This window comes from Ciconia boyciana, chromosome 5 (genome assembly GCF_034638445.1).
Source record: "Ciconia boyciana chromosome 5, ASM3463844v1, whole genome shotgun sequence".
Lineage (NCBI taxonomy): Eukaryota > Metazoa > Chordata > Aves > Ciconiiformes > Ciconiidae > Ciconia > Ciconia boyciana.
This window is the reverse complement of record NC_132938.1, coordinates 79,728,647-79,748,027: the sequence shown is the minus strand read 5'-3', so window position 1 is coordinate 79,748,027 and position 19,381 is coordinate 79,728,647. Positions and strand designations below refer to the sequence as shown.

The window sequence follows — 19,381 nt, the reverse complement described above, 5'->3', positions numbered from 1 at the left end:
AACTAAGCAGCCATACCATAACATGGCTTAGAAGTATAAGGTGATACAGATTGGGGAAAAAACCATTAATTCACATATAAAACAATGAGCTTTGAACTGACTATCATCAGAGAAGATTTTAAGATTTTAAAAGATAGCTCCATGAAAACATCAACTCAGCAGTGCCTGGAAAAGCAAATCAGGTGTTAGCAGTGTTGGGGTTAGCAACTAGAGAACAAAATAGATGGCATCATCACGTTATTGTATAAATCCCAACTTTGTCTGCAGTCTGAAGACTGTGTGGCGTTCCAGGCCCCCATCTCAAAACGGATATAGAACTATAGAGGATGTAGAGAAAGGCAACAAGGATAATGAAAGGTATGAGACAGCTTCCATGTAAAGAATGACTAATTATTCTATTCTTCTCTTGAAAAATATGACTGAGATGGATATGCAAGAGGTCTATAAATAAGCGCCCGGAAAGTGTGGCTGGGGATTGCTTGGTCACAGTTTCCTCTGATCCAAGAAGCAGGGGACATCAAATGAATCTGTAGGATCCAGATTCAAAGACGAAAAGGTGATTATTTATGTCACAATGTAGTTAGGGATGACTTCCTATGCTAAGCTATAGATACTAAAAGTTATGTGGGCTCAAGAGGAAACCTCATGGGAAAGTTCATGGAAGAGAAATTCATAACTGTTAGTAAGTACAGAGGAACTGCATCCAGCTGAGGAAGTTTCTGAGTGGAAGTCACTGGAGGCCGCCTGAGGAAAGTGGTGTGCATTTTCCATGTTCTCACTCTTTTTCCTAAGCAACCATTTTCCACTCGCTATCAAAGACAACATTTTAGGGTAGATGGCCTCACTTTGGTCTAAGTATGGCCATTCTTAGTTTATCACAGTTCATCAAGGCTAATGTGCTAGATTTTTTGACTGGCAGTTCTTGAAAACAGATGAGCAGGTGGGGGTTTGACCTGGAAATTTCTTCATACAGATCTCATCATAGAAGACCAGATTCAAGCCAAAGCTTTACCTGTATTTGGGCACAGAGAGGTGTTGGGTGACTTCTGGCATTTGCCATTCACTGAGTTTATAAAGTTATTTTTTGTGACATAAGATTTTTATCAGTTGTTGCCTAGAATTGGATCTTCAGGTTTTAGTGAAATGATGGAGATGGTGGCAGTGGTTAAGCGGCTGTGGTTTCCATTAGCTTTCAATTTTTCAGTGGATTTCAAAACTTATCTCAGAATTTATGCAATTTATTTATGCTATAGAGACCACAGAGACCAAAATGTCATAAACCCCATGAATGACTCCACTTTTATCATTATCTCCAGTTTCTGACCAGCATTTAGAAATCCCAAAGGATGCAGAGAATGTACAACAAGATAAGACTAGTATTAAAAAGCAAGATATGCTGCGGCATAAACATTTAAGAAAGTCATATAAGGCAAATGGGAATTGTTAATGCCTATGGAGTATTATTTGTTAGATTAGGACATAGGAAGCTTTGGGTCTCCCCACCATGGGAACAGTTTAGTTACAGACTTCAAATGTTTTTCTTACTGCGGAGCAAGCAACAATTTCTCTCTCAGAAGAAAAAAAGCAGCAATTTGTTTGGAATTGTTGTTATAAAACCCCCTCAACATATGGACTAGAAAAAGTTATTTTTCCTATCTTTGTTCTCCTGTCAGGACCACAATTCTTGCCAGTTCAAGCAAAGTGTCCTATATCAGTTTAAATGTACCAGGTTTAAATGTCCCCAAAGCTTTGTCATTATACTGGGTTAGTCTGAGTTTACAGATTTTGCATTTTTTTGTTTTTGTTTTTGTTTTAAATATTACATTCTTTCACAACTTGTTCTGGAGTAATTAGTACTACACAATATATATACAAACTCAGCAGAAAAAAAAGAATTTTTCTTTGGAAAGCAGAGATCTTACAGCACCAATGATGTTATGGATTGTGGCCATTACTTCCACAAGATGATTTAACTTCTAGAGCACCATGTAGATTTCACAGATTAGAAGCCACTAGAACATTAAACAGACACTAAATTATTCAACTTTAAGGATCCAAAAAACTAGCTCACAGTGTTGTAGACAACTGTTAATCTTGCTTTTAAGAGTATACATGGTGATTCTAGCCAAAACCATTGGCACGATTTTGCTACATCTTTTGCTATGACACAATCAAATTCAAAGTGCTTCTCTCTGCTCTTTTGCCTTAAGGACATCAAATAGATGGTGGGGGATTAACTTCAAGGAACACCAACTACTGATACTTCAGCAGCTGTACGGAGACACTTCAGCTATGTCATGCAACAAAATCAAATAGATCCGGGTGTTCTGACTGGTTATTTTTTCAGCTGAGCAATGACTAATCAATTGTTCTGTTTCATCATTTTACACAGTTCTGTCATATGGTCAAAGGAGACAGAAGCATCTATATCTAGTATGAATTCCCATCAAATATATGAACATCCAAATGCAGGGCTGTTTCGCCTTAATTAGTTTCTACAATAAGTATATGAAGAAGTTCAGAAGAGATCAGATTTGATTATTCCTTTTTACTAAAATGATAAAAGAGAGCCTAATACAAGCTCAAAACACCCTAACAGTAATTAAACACATAAATTTCATTATAAACTTATAATATTTGAAGAGCTGATAATTATGTGATTCATTTTCCTAAAAAAAAAATTGTTTATTTTTGGATTTCCCAGAGTGTCACAGGGCACTTTTTGCAGCTGTATACTTAAGAATTTTATTGTCATAGAAGTATCTATTAAAATGTGCATCATCAGGCAAAATTGAGAGAATTTTGTCTAAAGCAAGATTCTGCCTAGGGAAAGACTAAAAAACTGTGTGCTATAGCAACAAATCAACATTGCACAAGATAATAAGCAGTTAGCCACCTTGAACTGAGTTATTTTAAACAAGGCATCTTCAGTCAGAGGTTGTCCAGCAAAGTTCCTTTAAAGACCATTCCCTTTCTGAGTATGGCTTCTCTGATAGTGTTTTCCTTAAGTATTTAATTATATGGCAAGCTGTGCTTGTTTTGCTTCTCCAGAGCCTTTGACTTGTAGTCAATAAAGAAAGCACTCTTCCTCCCATTAAATCCTGATATTTAGCAAGTGACATTTTCCCTGTTTGATTAGGGAGCTTGTTTCCACCCAGTCTTTGGGTTATCTTAGTGTCTTCAGAGGCCTGATGAAGGGCTCAAGCGCCTAAAAGCCTGTCTACTTTTTCCAGCCATAGTATTTCAGTTTAACAGAAGATCCTGCCTCTACCTTGATATTTTGCCTAATGATCTTTAAAGAACATTGCTGTAGTGTAAGGAAGCATCACTTCAGGGACACTTAATTGACAGACACACAGGCTTAGGTTTAAAGCCTCAATGGTTACCAGCTACTTAGATGCAAAGTCGTGTAACTTAAGTGCCTGTTGCCCTGACGTCTCTATAGACCTAGAACCAGCCAACCAAAAACACTTCATACAGGGACCTCGGTGGAATTTAGGCTGTGGGAATCTGACATCAACCCCCAGCAACCTGGGTCTCAAAGCAAGAGGTGTTTGTTTCAGAAACTCGTCTAGCCATTAAAGATGTTTCTGCCCACCTGCTGAACACTCTCCTTTAGAACCAGCTTAGTTCAAAATGCAATGTGATTTAAGCCAAGCTAACTGACTTTGGGCTGAGGTGGGTAGGAGCGTTTATGCTGTCAGTTGTTAACACTCAGCTAGGGGAATATTCATCCCTTGCTGAAGAACAGTCACCTCTTAAAGCACTCCAACTAGACCTGGAGGAGCTCAGCTGCTTACAGTCTGCAACACCCCAAGTCAGCAATGAGGAACAGAACTGAACTGCCTTACAGGTCTTGTAAGGCACCGGCAAATTAACTTCTCACGGAATCTTTTTTTTTTTCATGCTTGTGGTAAGGTTCCCCTTTAATGACACAATGCAAATCATTCCTTGGGAGCATCAGTACAGAGATCTGATACTTCATTCCACTAATCCTCTTCCCCTCTCTGGTAGGAAAGGCAACAGGCTGCATAAGAACAGGTATTATTAGGGTCCGATAATAATTCAGGTCATTGCTAAATAGCAGTGCATGTTAAACTATACTGAGGTTAGAGAGAACCAGCAAAAGAAGCGATTCCAAGACAGGGAAGTTAGAAGGCTTTTTTTCTTTTTTCTTTTTTTTTTTTTTTTGCATACCTGCAGTGCTGCAGAAAGTGCATGCCAGGTAGAGATGAAAATCATAAATCTAGTTCAATCTAAGTGTATCAGTTATTCAGGGGATGTACAAGATGTGTCACTCGAGATTCTGCTTTCTTCTTTGTTTGGAGTATGAATGCAAGAAATGGGTAAATTAGAGTTCAAAACGTCTGGCACCATTTCCTAAAGTAAACTTACATCCTAAATTGTCACTGGGAAATGTACACTTCTTTTTGCTGTTGTTTTGATTTAGCTGTCACAAGAGTCATGTTTAAATACAGCCTTTTCTGCCTCATGGCCGAGCCTCTTTGTGTGCATTTCCTCAACGTTACTTACTTTACTTTGAAGGTGGGCTGAGCGTAGAAATCTGACGACAGAGTGGGCTGTGCCCTTGATCCGAGGGAGCTCCTACATTCTTCTGAATGACTACATTTGCTAGTGCAGTACACAGCAGCAGCAACAGTGTGGTGCTCTGGGTCTCCAGCTCTGCCTGGCAGACAAATCTCCAGCTCGCTGAACATCTGCAAGACAAATTTTTCATGTTCTTCTGTAAATGAATGCTGCCTAACTGCACCAGGAAAATGGGCACAGGGGATTATCTCTGCATTGCTATGAGTGGAGGGGCGCCTTGGGGCTTTAGATTGCAAGGTGGCAAGGAGCAAAAGAAGCCTTTGCAAATCGCCAAGGTAGGATCATGAGAGAAAGATGTTATCGGTGTTTTGTGAACGCGAGTGAAGAGAATAGTTTGTTTAAATATATACTGCTTCCAGTGAAATGGCTGGTGTGGGTCCTATTGTGATGCCTGTTTGAATTTGCTAACATGTTTTGCAGAGATTCTACAGGTGCTGATTATGTTTGTTTCAAGAAAAAGGAATTATTACTTTTTGGTAGCTTGCAAGTATCGCAAACATTTTCTTAAATGTTAAAGACTTGAAATTGTGAAATGATATATGCCTTTCAGCTCCTGTTTGATTCGCTGTATGTTTTTGAATGCATTCGGCATATCGCAAAACTGAATCTCCTATTAGGAAATGCTGTTACAGTCATCTATTTATGACACTTTTTCTACTCTAGGCATAGAATAAATACTGCTTTATCATGACAAAATGTTCTTACTATTTTGGGAATCCTGGAAAGCATTACACTGAGTTATCTCTAGTTTTGGAAAGTAATCCAGTCTTAGAAGCAGGTTTAATAGATGCCAAACATTCCCTCTTATATTTCATGAGCAACACTGAAAATTACTGAACACTTCATAAATTATCTTCATGTATAAAATGACAGCAAAACAGACAGCAGAAATTCAGAATAAATAAAAAATAAACCCCAAGTTGCAAAAATAATAGTTAGAAAGTAGTTTTGTTAAAAATCAGTGCTCACTCCATTGCAACAGCTTCTCCACTGGTGCAACAATGAAGATTTGTCACGGTTATTAAGGCTTATGTAACTGCACGGAGCTGCGTTCTGTTCTCCTAGACAAGAGGGACAAATTTTGTCCAGAGCTCCGAGGTCAGCAAAATACCACTGGCTGAAATAATACTGGGACTGATCATCATACAATGAATTCTGCCTTGTTAAGTTGAGGGAGAGAGATTAAAACGTATCTTATCACCTTTTAGTATCTTGGTAATCCAGTACATTGAGTGTTAAGTTTTTTGTACTTTGATATAGTATTTTAAATCAGTAGTTTAGCTATTTAAGCTCTAACTTTCTTAAGCTAAATTTAATTTACTGGATCAGTTAACTTTTTCACACGTAGCAGAAACAGTAAGTCTACCTCATTTTAGAAAAGAAGGACTTCTTAGTTCCTCTGTCAAGAACAGAACATCTTTCACTATTATTTTCAATGATTTCCAGCCCATAATATTAATCATATTCGGTAATAGAGCTATGATTTATTGAGTGTATGTATCATTTTTCTCATTACTGTTAAGTTTTTTGTTTGTTTTTATATTTTGCAAAACTTGAACTTGTTTAATTTTTTTTCCTACCGATGGGCAACTGTTGCTTTGCACGTAAAGCCACTGATAATAGATAACAGTGGAATCCTGCCATCTAGTGAAAACTTGTAGCTAGAACTTAAAATATTGTAAGTAACGGTAACAGGCAAGTGGCTTTGATTACATAACACCAAAGGTAAAAAGCACAGTAGTTCGAACACAAGATTCTGATTAAGCTTTAGTTTTCCTGATAAGAATGGGCTACACAATTTTTTTTTCATATTCACATCTTAGACTGTGGCACATAAGTATGGGTTCTGTTTTACCACTAAAATTTGGGACTTGAGAACTAGATACATGGTAACAGTTGTGCCTTACTTCTAATGGGAAAATCCACCAGTAAAATAGATCTAAATTCAGAAAAATAATAATATCTATTTTTAGAAAAAATATCAAAGAAGCATGAGTTTGTTTTCTTGAAAATGAACCCAATCAAAAGGCCACGTAATAGTAATACAATACTTCAGAATACCCTTTGTAAGAGTACATGCATGTCGGCATATATAAGTGTTATAAGCATGGTGGATTGGGTGCTTTATGAGTTCCAGATCATTTATTTCTCCACGCTTAAGAGTTGGTCGGGATCAGTGAGATTTGAAAATTGACACTAGCATCTGGCTGAAAACCTGAAACTTAGAGTTGACAGGCCACAGCTTGCTTTGGGACTCACTCTGTCGGCAGGCTTCACCCTCCTCGCCGGCGAGCCTGGGCTCTCTCAGAGGCACGCAGGCGAGGGTCTCCAGGTCAGGCACCACCGTCAGGTTGAGGCACGGCGAGGTGGGGGGTCTGCAGCTACGCTGTGTGTGACCCTTTTTGGGGAGAGGCAATGTTTTCAGCTTTTACTCTGTTATCTGTGAAAACTGAATCTAATAACTCATGAAGGAATAAAGAATTGCCCAACTAGTGCATAGTCATTTTCCTACTGGCTCCAAAATCCAAAGGTTATGTTTCCTAAACACAATAAAAATTTGTTTTGGGGTTGGTTTTTTTTTGTCAGGTCAAGGTTCAGCTTCTCCACTGGTGCATACTAATGTAGCTCCATGGAACCAGTGGGTCATTGCCAATTTACACCAACCAAGATTTTGTCAGAAGTGTGTATTTCTGGTTTTGGTGCCTCAGCCTGCGGGAGCTGGGAAAGCTGCAGAGGGGTTGCTCGCCTGGTTGCCGACACAACCTGAGCACGGTACACCCCTGGACTGCTGCAGAGGGAAGCGCACGCAGGCCCCGGTCATGAGCAGAGCGGTGGTTGTGATACAGATCTAAAGGGGAGAGGGATGTGAAAGGGAGGGAAATGAGATAATCCATGAAATGCGGCAGGATACAAAAGTCCCAAATTCACACTTAGCTACCCTTTTGATAAAGGAAACATATTGTTTTTAAAGCTAATGAAATAAGTCACTGCAGTTCACTGCCAGAAGCAACTTTTACCAGTTTGTTTTATGCCTTTTAAAATACTATTTTATTACATTTATAAAAAAACATGTAAACCCTCCCCACCTTGTTTGTTGCCTAGCTCTTAAAGCATATATACAAGTAGCATTCCTGCTAAAATCAATGAGAGTTTTGCCTGTAGTATAAAGTATTGTCTTCCCTTGTCATGCAAAGTGTTAACAGAGAGACAGAGACAAACCTGTTGCCTTCCCGAGAAATATCTCGGTATTTTTTCTCACCAGCATATACAGTAGAAAATTTTCATCAGCAAATAATTTTACAACCATTAAATTAGACTCAAGATATTTCAGTAATTTGTTAGATGTGAGATTGCAACAAATGGATTTTTTTTAAAGTATCACAAAGTATTATTTTGTTGTCCATTTTAAACTCTTATTCAAAATGTAAATTTTGAAAACATTTGAAAACATTTTCTGTAGAGGAATACAAACTCTTTAAGGCCCCTCCTCCTCCCAACCCTGGCTCCATAGATCAACTTACTTTGTTACGTTCACTAATGTAAATACTTCATAAAAATTTATTTTCAGTTAAAAAGAATTTGCGTATTCTATATACTGTCCACGTACACCATAATGACTTTAAAAAAAAATCTATTTTAAATACTGTGTCAAAAGAGATATTGTGCTAAGAAGGATATCTAATAAATGAATGTTACTTAAAAAAAAAAAAGATAATCCAGAGCATAAAGCTAAGGAAAACAGTGGTTGTATGAGTTGTGCTGTGTATGCACCAAGACACTAAACCATGTCAGTATTGCACTGTAGGATAGCTTTCCCAAAGCAGGAGACGGCTGGGAAATCTCAGTACAAGTGACCCTAGATGGCTAAGAATCCAAGATACAGAAGAGCAAAGTGACACGATGTCCTTTCTGTTTCCACTGTGAGATATATGAAAGGATGCTTTTTAAATGAATATCATAGATTTTTTTTCTGTAAATTTCTTCACAGTCTTTAATTTAAAATATATAAAAACTATGTACAAAACAGTGGATGGTTTTCCAGATTAGCATTTGCAAGGAAGTCCTGTAAGTTTTTCTACTAATACTTAACAATACCAGCTATGTTATACATAATGAAGCTATATCCTTTAAGAAGCATCTCTTTCACAATAGGTAATTTAATGGAGTTGTCCTATAGATTACTTAGATTTATAATTCAACCATGATGTAACTCCATTAAATCATCTGGCTGCAATAGAAGTACATTATTCTCAGCATATTTGTTACCTACTCCAACAGCAATTTGATGAACTCATTGTTTGTATCTGTCAGTGTCTTGCTAATTTAAGTTTGGGAACTTAACTGAATAGCTCTAGTATTCAAGGGTGGTAAGTTCCATGACTCAGACCCCTAAGCACTTCAAAGGCAATTCAGTCCTCTTTTTCCTATCAGTATCCTAAAAGTAAAAATGGACAGATGCTTAAAAATCCATATGATCATGTTGTAGGTTTTCACGCTTGAGACATTGGGGAAACTAATGTTCTTGAGACAAGGTGCCTCACTTGTTATTGAATTCAGATCATGTCAGTTCTGGCAGTACTCTGGTCTATATGCAGTATATACAGAGATACTTCTACATACATACACTGCAGCAAGAAAGATATCTTCAAAGGGGATCATGTTGTCCTATTTTATATCTATGAGAGCATTCATCTTGATCTCTCCCTGATTCATCAGCAGCAGAACAATACGTAGTTGCATATGGAGAAACACACAGCAATTTTTTTTTTAAAGTGCTGACAGATTTTATGTACTTTTTCAGCAACTTTTTTCAACAAAATTTTTAGAAAAATAAAATAGTAACATTTCCCTTCCTTTAATTTCTACCAGGCCAGTTTGCCAGTGCATAAATACAGTTATAATGCCTATCGTCTAAAATGTCAAGTTATTTGAAAGAACTTAATGGGTATTTTGAAACTCTTACCAATGTGACTTTGCACCCTGAAAATTTTTGCTCTACTACGGACATTTTCTTATGTCCAAACATGCCAAATATCCTGCAATTTTCCATTGTCTTGTAAATGTTAACTATAGTCCTAATTCATCCTACGAAATACTTTGATAATTCAGGGTTCAAATCCAATGGCCTCAACTAGGCTTCATGCAAAACTTATACAGTTTGTGACTATTTTGCCAATTTCTGAAATAGACTTCTGCTGCTGCTGCACAAGTGGTAGTTTTACCTTTAGCTCAGGAATGACATGTGACAACTGGCTGCCTGGCTATTTTAGACTTGTGCACTTGTCCATCGAAACGCTCAGATTTCAATTCAAGTCTCAGTTTCATCATTTTGGATTCATTGGAACCTGAAACTGAAAGTGAAACTCAAAGACTTGGGAACAACCTGAACCAACAGTGTGAAAAGTTGATGTCTGAATATGATTACTTAGTGGTGAATGTATACAGAGGTGGGCTCTGTTGTGGTAGTTTGACTTTCTCTCTGCATTTATCCGAAAGACTTGACACATGCAGAACAACCCCAAGGGGCTTTCATCAAGTTGACCTTTACACTTAGTCTAGTAGAAAAAAAATAAAGGATAAGACATGTTAGCACAGTTATGCTTTTGATCCTGAAGTAAGGCAAAGCATGTCACTATCACATCTATGAGAGGTATGTTAGCACACAGTTGGTCCATCCACAAAGTATATCAAAGCTGCTGGGTTTAAGGAAACTTTTTCAAGTTTCTGTCATTCTCTTACATTGTCACCATTGGCAACTGCTCACACTTCCAGGCAGAAGCTGTGTTATACCTGTGCTCCCAGCTCATTTCCGTGCTAAGTCACACAGACGAGTATAAGCCATCAGTTGCTGAAGCAGTGGCTTTTTGCTCCCCTGCTTGCCTCTGCACCGATGGCCTAGGAGCACCATCCTCCTAGTAAGGGGAAGGTAAGAGACTGTTCTGTGTTTCAGGTCATCTCCAGTTGACATTAAAAGTCATCTTGGAGTTGGAGTTGGTGCTTTGGTGCCGTCTGCTTCTGAAAATATACTCGTTAATGCATAGCCAAGTGGGATCTTACTATACGCTACTGTGTCTGAGATGAAGATGCTCAGCATGCGGTGTAAAGGCTCAGTACTGAGCTAACATGACCCTGCTGATATTTCCTTATTTGTATCAATTGACCTTTTAAACAGAATTTGAATACAGCTTCATGCATTAGCAGTAGACAGAGCAAGCCATGCTTAAAACATGGTAGTTGAACTTTGGCAGCAAAGGAAGGGAGTTTAGAGTTAACCTACATGATTTTAAACACAACTTGCCTTACTTGGACTTTATTTAAAACTGTTTGTTTAAATTTGCTAGCTAATACATTTCCAAACATAGTTTGTTTTTGCAGCCTGGACAAACTCTTATTCTCAAATTCACTCTTCAGACCATCTAACACAGCCAGTATTTGCTGATATTCAGAAAACCCTGTAAGGCATATTTACTTATTCTTTCACATAAGCAGTTATGTGGGAAATTGTGGTTTTATCTATCTCTTCTGGAGAGGATTTTGACTCCGTTACGAGCCTTGACCCAATTTAATGAACAATACATTTTTGCACATGTTTAGATGACATAGTTCAGCTTCTATTTAAGTAAATGACACAACTTCCATGGACAAACTGGGAAGAAGCTGGGCTTTATAAAGATTAGGTTAATTCATTTTGCAAAACAAAGGAACAAATGAAAGTTCCCAAAATCTAACTAAAATAGACCACTGCTAAAGAACTCTGTTCCTGAAAATCTGCCATTGCTAGTTGGAAAAACAATGGGGAAAAAAAATTCATACACCTTGACCAGCAACGGTTTATATGTACTTCCAAAGGTTAGGGGTCTGTGTTTTCTAGTTTCAAACTTTTGCATTCCAGCTATTGTGCCAGTGGAAATGTTTAGTACTAAAGTCCCATCTAGTTGTTTAAAAACTGCAGGCTGAACTAGCAGATGACTGTAGACCCTGTTTTGGATATACAGAACTACATACCAAGCTGGTTTTGGCATGCTTTTCACAGTATTTAGGCAAATACAAGCATCCTTTGGATACATGGTAGTATTCATTTGTGCTTGTTTCCAACAGCTACTTTTCCAACTCTCACGCTAGGAGAGTTTTCAATGGAATAGAATGAACAACATAATTCACACTGATTTAAACTAAACAAACTAAAAAAACCAAACAGTGTATTCCTACTAAATTAGATTAGCTGCTTTGTATGGAGCTTTGCTTCATTTTTTAGTTTCTTTGCTGGAAACATTTAAAATGACACTGCATGACACTATTATATTTCAATGTTCTGTGTTTTCTGCCATTGCATTCTTATCAGGAATGTGAATGTAATAGTAAGTCTTTTGGCCAAGTTCACATTAAAATATCACAACAGGAAATGTTGTTTACAAAGACCTTTAGGATTGTGTCAGATTGTTTGAGAGGATACAGCTAGCAATTTATGCATATCATGGAAGGGCTTTCTTCCAAATACAGAACTCGGTGTTCTTCACATTTACAGCAGAAATATTTAGAGCAGAAATTACTTTAAGGGACCATATTTCATGGGCTAAATGCTTAACACTCTATAAAATGAGACTGATTTGCAGAGATAGCTTCAACTTTAAGAGGAACAATTCTGTGCATGGAATCAACTGTGGGCGAAAATGATAACATTTAGATTGCAACCAGTACTTACGAGCACTGTTCCTTGGCTGGAACGAAACTGGCAGTAAAAAACCCCCCTGGATATCAGCTTGAAGGTTTTAAATTTCAGACCTAATGTACACAAGTTACACAGTGGATTTCTTTTTCCTTTTCTGTAATTTTTCCCATCTGTCCCATTTCATTAGAATCTGTAGTCCGTAGTCAGTGTGGATGTTAGGATGAGACTAATGCACATTTAGACTGAAACACTTCAGCGTGCACCAAAATCAAAGTGCTGTTTTTTGGTTACCTGCCAATACAACATGGTGTTGAGCATGAAAGCCAACAATCTTCAAAACACCTCAGCACCTTGCTCTCAGTGGGGTGCTAAGAACAGTGAAGAAGTGTCTGCTTTATTTGTTGCTTATGTGGAAGGTCAATTATAACTAAAACCTAGCTCTAAGCTCGCCAGAGCCAACAGGCTTATACCCTGAGCTCTCTGTCATGTGCTGCAGTCCTGGGCATAGCACAGAATCTTCTTTTCTTGTTTAGCGGGGAAACGCTGTCTACAAGTCGTCTTTCTACTTCCACAGAAATGTATTTTGAATCCTTTAAGTTTCCTTCTTTGTTTGCTATCTCCTTCCTACATCTGGGATGGGGCATCAAATGCACGGGTAACCTTTTGCTTCAAAAGAGTTATGTCATCATGGACTGCATAGCTGTAGAATCGTTATTTTATAAACTTGCCTTTTTGTAAGTATATTTTAGAAATATGGTCCCATTTAGGAAACTGGATGCTTTGTTTTTTGTAAGCATGTTTTATATTACTATTCATTAGCAGATGAACTGGTGATGGGTCAAAACTATGAAGAAAGGAGATAAGCTATGGTTTTCTGTACTGCTGGTTTCATTTGATATGTTCTCTATAGCATAAACATGCCACGTATGGCATAAATTGCTACAATATTGAATTTCAAGAAAGTTTCTAAAATAAAGATAATGCAAGACAATCATATGCCCATTGTGGCACTTTAACAGAAAGAAAAACAAATGGAATGACAGGGGAACATAATTTAATAAGACCAAATTTCCCCTTCCTAGTACTCTCTGCCTAATACAAGGAGTATCAGGAACTGCTTGTTGTGTGCAGGCAAAGGTGGCAAAGCTGAATTTTTGTTTTAAAACCCTAACAGTTGAAACTGCTATAATGGAAGCCTTAACAGAGGAGTTAGTTACATTTTTTCCCATGAACTCAATGGGAGCTTTGCCACTGACTTCAAAGGGCAAAGGATTGGGCCTTAGTATGTATAATAGAGTGCAGTTATTTAATTAGAAGCAGATATCATGAATAAAATTCCTCATTGGGAAGGGTGTAGCAGTTTTTGCTAGGGATCTACTTACTACAATTTTCTGTGTCTAGCAGAAGCCGTTCCCTTCAAAGGAAGAAAAAACCTTAGACTTTGGGGTATTCCAATAACACTGCTAAATAATTTAACTGTTTTCAAGTTATTTGCTAATTGTACATTTCATTTCCAAGCTGTCTTGGAAGTCTTTGTAAGGACAAAGATACTCGAGTTGAAGACATTTCAGTTTGCGTATTTATAAGAGAGGAAATGATTGCTAATAATAGGTACTAGACTGACATTACTAGAAACTAGAGGCCATTTATTAAAGGACTGATAACGTATCAGTGTAAGCGAAGGAAAAAATGTAGACTGTGGACGTATCTCTCAGTTGCAAATGTTTACTGGCTGAAGGGACTACTTGTAACTGCCCTCTTGCTTTCTTCAACTCTGCAAATAGACAGGCTTGTGTTGGTTGAAATGGGCAGCTATTTCTTGAACAACTGAGATACCAGGGCTTTGCTAACTCATCTCATTTTGCCTGAGAGCTCAGGGAACAATCATACAAGCAGCTCATCTCTAAGATTTGAAGTGTAGAAACCTCCAGGTTAGGAGAGGGAGGAGGAAAGAGAGAGGAGTGCCACGCAGCTGTGGGTGGCAACCTTTTCAGCAGGCGCAGCTGTGGCTGGACAAGCCGGACAGTAACTCCTTGTGTTGGCACACCCATCTTGTTGTAGATGCATCTTCAACAGTTTAACTGATATCACTTTGGAAAGGCTCTAAGGGTCCTGCAAAAAAAACGGCTTTTCTTCCAGAAGACAAGCATCTACATGGAGAATTGTGCAGCGGTAATTATAATGGTTGTCTATACCTGCATAATATCAGGTGTTTCCAAGATGTACTGCAATCAAGGAGAATCACATCATGAGTTTTGTTAGCTTCACTCAACCACCGCCACTGGAGCCCCTGAAGAGATCATCTCTCTATTTATCTCTCTAAATCCTCGTCTTCTCTGCCAGAAATTCTTGCTCTGCTTTCTCTTCTCATTCTCTTGGTAGTACTTTTATTTAAATACACAAGTCCAGCTACTTACTTAAGCATCACTTACAGTGAATTCACTGAAAATTGTGGGCAAACGATGCCTCAGACTTCAAACTTTCTTAGTTGGTTAGAACAGTGCCCATCACTTCCAGTGAAATTCCTTTGGACTGAAAGAAATACAGGAAACTTTCTGCTTTGCATGAACTCTCTCATCACAGAAATCTCTGAACTACCAGACCTTAACAGATGTGGCTGGAATAGGCTGATCAGCATTTTGTTCCACAAATTACATTTTCCTATTTTGCAGAGATCACTTCAAAGACTAGCTGCCATAAGCCACTGATTTAATTACAGAGGATGCATATGGAAATAATCTGCAAGGGATAAATAGCTTTATATATTATCATATATTCATAATGATCTTCCCATACACTGAAATAATACTTGCAGAATGGATAGTGTAAGACCCACTTATAAAATTCTTCAAATTAGCAAAAAACTATCATTAAGCATGGATGTTTTAAGCAAATTCTAACACATAATACTATGTAATGCCTAAGATCCTTACAGAGGAGCAGCTGTTTGACATCCTTCACTGAAAAAAGCCCAAAGTTTCAGAACTGTTGGCTTTCCAAAAAACTTGATACCTAGGAAATTAGAATGGTTTCACCTAAATTCTCAGTCAGTGGAATAAGTACGTTATGCTGATCTATATAAAATGAGCCATTCACAAACTTGCAGGGTTTTGTTACAATAATGCATAATAAATTTACATCATTGGTTTATGAAACAAAATGTTAGTTTTCAAGTGTTATCTCATGGTATCCATAGTGTCAGCCAAAGTTAGTCTTTAGATGTGTTGTGCATGTTTAGGAGTATCTAGGGGAAGACACTAATTGTTAAACTGAACTGGAAGTCACTAGAACACTGTTTCCTTTCAAGCCCCCAAATCCCTTTGCTAAGTGAATTAGGAGTGTGCCTTTATGTCCAGACTGAATAATCACCTTTTCATGATACTGACATATTATTGATTATCACTAGATGGTGCTCTTATTCACAATCCCCAAAATCACAGGTAAGTGAATGTAAAGACAGTTACACCTTGGAGAGATTTTGGTTGCTAGCTTTAACGTTTTCTTACTGAACCTGCTAAGTATTGTTCAGCTCAGTACCTCCTGGACCAAATAATTTCAAAGATAAATATGTATATAAAACAAGTCCAGAATCACATAATATCAAATTAATCAAAATCATAATATCAAATTAATTATCCCAAATCTTCCTTTCACTTCTACTTATTATTCCCTGCATATAAATAGAACATAATCACCTTAAGGAGGGCTCCATAGATTTGTATTAGGGTTTGATTTGTGGTTTCATAACACTATAATTAGGACACATTTTGATCTTTAAAAAGCTAACTAACTAAAAAGGAATATTTCAGGCCTTAAGAAAGAGGCAATCGTAATCCTTTAAAGAGAAAACAAAAAAAAATTTCTGCACCTATTTTATACCATATTATGAACATTCAGTAGTAATATTGCACACAACTATTGAATACATGTTGTGTAATAATAATTAAAAAAGAGTATAAAAAAACATTATATCAAACCTCAGTTTCTTCCAGCCCAATCTGGCAATAGCCAGAGCAGACAGGGCTGGGAGCCCTGGAGATGGAAGAAGTCTCCCAGGTCTTGTATCCAATTTAAACCAAATTTTGAGCTATATTAAAATGATGTTTTTCTAAATTCCTCATTATCTTGCTTTTCCTTTCTCTGCCCTCACTTTCAGTCATGACTTCAGTCTGTAATATTAGCTCTTCTAAACTCAGGTTATTTTACTAATCTGATGAAGAATAGACTCCCATGAAGTACACTAAAACCAAATCCAAGAATGCATCCTTGAACAGCTAGGGTGTTGGAAATCTACCTGAGTTTTGCAACTTGAGCCCATTTTTACTCAAATAGTTTTAAATTAACAGATCAGTACAGGTGTGATCCAACTAATTTTTCCATGACTGAATCTTTATTTGAAAGGCCCTGATTCAGCTCCTGCATGTGCTACATTTGTAAGTCATTTTCCAGATCACCAGGATAATGTTACCAGATTTCTGATTTCATGGCACAATTTGTGACTACAAAAAGGATTTGACTTTAAAACCTCTTGTAATTCTACAAAAGCAAAAATTTCCCAGACTCTCAGAGTTACAGTTTTCTTCCTCTATATTTACAGGAACAGTGAAAAACAATCCAGTGAATCTAAATGTAGCGAGAGGACCATGAATGCCTCTTTTTCTACACTGGCAAGAACAGTACAAAGGGCACGATAATTAAGCCTGAGGAGATAGTTATCTTTGTGGCCTATCATTTATTTTAGTGTTACTCCATGAACAAATGGCGCACTGAAATGCATGGCCTGAGAACAATGGTGCCCAGCCCCGTACCAGCCTTCTGGGTCATTCACTTGTTTGCTTCCAGGCCTGATTTGCATAAGAGGCCTGGAAAAGTTGCAGAGACTGGGAATTAGCACAAATTGATGTTGGGTGCTAATTGACTCAAGCGAAAATTAAAGATGCATTGGCCTGTTCAAATCAGGCTTGAATTCAGGCCTTCTGGATTCCTGCATCATCCAGTTCTGAAGAATTAAACCCTGGCATGGTTCATCAGCTGCTGGGTCCTGGGATAAAAATAGAGGCAGCAATGGGATCGTGTTTTAGCACATCTTAGCTGAAACTGAAACGGTCGGGAAGGAACCCTTCCTCTTATGAAAAATATTTTCTTTTCAGGTGTTCTAGGCAACAGCATGGCAATCGAGCTCACCTAAAATGAGAGCCAAACCAAATCTTTCCCCGAAAGCTTTTACTGGTCTAGACCCAAACATTTTTTTTAAAGGCTGGAAAATATTCATTGTTCCATGTTTATGTGCAGATGTCTTCCGTCAAGAACAAGGGATACAATTTATTTCAGTGACTGGATCGATCATGCTGGATGCACATACATACAGTGACAGTCATAGCTGTAGGAGTTACCTATTGCCTCAGACCTATGCAGTGCCTCTTGCCTGTCTGTTACCCAACTAAAAAGCTTCTTCTAATAGGTTTCCATCAGATCATTATGAGTAAGCCTTCAAATGAGACTTGAGCTGTCTGGCATCAACAAACAGTTTCCAATGACCGTAACATTTTTAGTAATCCACAGATTGTGGGACTGAGTTTAATATCTGGAGAAGATCTTTGGTCTGCATGAGGTCGAAACACTGTGTGAATAGGTTTCTTTGTGATTGCCAGTCCCTTTTATGTTGTAGGACTCTTGTATATCTTTCTCCTTACTGGAAGGGGAAACGATATGCTACAAAGTCCTCTCTGGTTTTACAGTTTCATAATATTACAGAAAGCAGTGTTCTTCCTTAGGGATTCACATAATCTCATGTTATACCTGTATGTCACCTCAAGCAAAACTTACACATTGGCCCAAGTGAGTTTAGTTTCATTTAAAAGCTTCCTTGAACATTTTTGATTTCTTTAGTTTTATATTTGTAAGATACTCTCAGGCCAGACAATATTTACATGTGCTCAGGTTTCATTCTGGCTATTTCACTTGGCTCCCTTAGGCCTTGTGTACCTCTGGTTTCTCCACCATTTTAACACAATTAGTCACAATCTAAACCAGTATCTCAAATACAGATCCTGCCACAACTGCACTTGACTGGTCAGAAATATATCTGTATGACTGCTTTGCTTGGACTGAGCACACAGCTAAGGAGTATTTAAGGCAAAATCCTCTCAGCAGCAGGCCCCAACTCCATCCTTCAGCTAATATTGGTTATTGTCAAGCAAGTATGTGTTGCTCAGATCTGCTGAGGTTGTCCTTGTTGAAACAACCCTTCCATCTCTGGACCCTTCTTCTTTTTAATGCAGAAAGCTTTGCTGCACTCCTGTGGTGCCAGCCGTGGATAAACAATTTCACGGAGTAAAATACGTATGCAACGTACATGGAACACGGGGTGGGGGGCACGAGGGAAGAGGTTGGACTTGGTCTTCTCTGTCTTCTCACAGATTACAGTAATATCTGGCATCAAGGCTTCTTTCTTCAGGCATGGAGGATGAGATAAAGTTTACTTCAATGTGCAGATTTCTGGTTTCTTCCATGCAAAAAGAAAAGAACTGGAAAGCAATCCCCTCTGATACAGTGACATTAAAATGCTCTTGCTGTGTGTTTTTGTTTAATTATTACGCTTAAGTTAATAAGAAAAAGGTAAGTTTCAGGGCAAAATAATAAAGAGAAAAGGAAACTGGACACTGATTCTGACACTGAATTTAATTTATGAAGGTGCTGACCTGTGACATCTGTTTAAAGACTACGCAATCCTTAAAAAGTGTGCTTCCTAGAGAAACTTGAGAAGATACTAGCAGTTCATATAACAGGCCCTTTCCCTCAAAATTATATTAGTAAGAGAGGGGTCAGCAAAATTCTAAGTCTTCTGAGGCAATCTGAGTCAGATTATCTTCTTTTAGGTGAAAAAGAGCACTGTACATTTCTACATTCCTATTCAGTTGCTTAAAATGCCACTCTTGATCTTCAGTTGATTTTTAAATGACTTCTTACATCACCAATATGCTGAAATTTGTGTCTGACTGTAAAGGTTTCTTAAACAGACAGCTATAATCAGTGCCATGAGATAAGGAGCTACACCACCCATCAATTTCCAATGTATTGGAATGAGTATTCCAATGTATTGGA

The 19,381-nt window shown here is 37.9% G+C and overlaps 1 protein-coding gene across 2 annotated transcripts in view; it reads left to right on the top strand.

Annotated features, from left to right (window-relative positions):
- The first annotated feature begins 4,754 nt into the window (after positions 1-4,754).
- Positions 4,755-19,381, top strand: part of SYNPO2 (synaptopodin 2) — a 96,560-nt gene continuing 81,933 nt past the window's right edge. The window contains exon 1 of one of the 2 annotated variants that reach the window (XM_072861224.1): positions 4,755-4,883. In XM_072861224.1, coding sequence (XP_072717325.1) covers positions 4,755-4,883 — 129 coding nt within the window. The remainder of the gene's footprint in view (positions 4,884-19,381) is intronic. The other variant, XM_072861225.1, reaches the window with a different exon arrangement.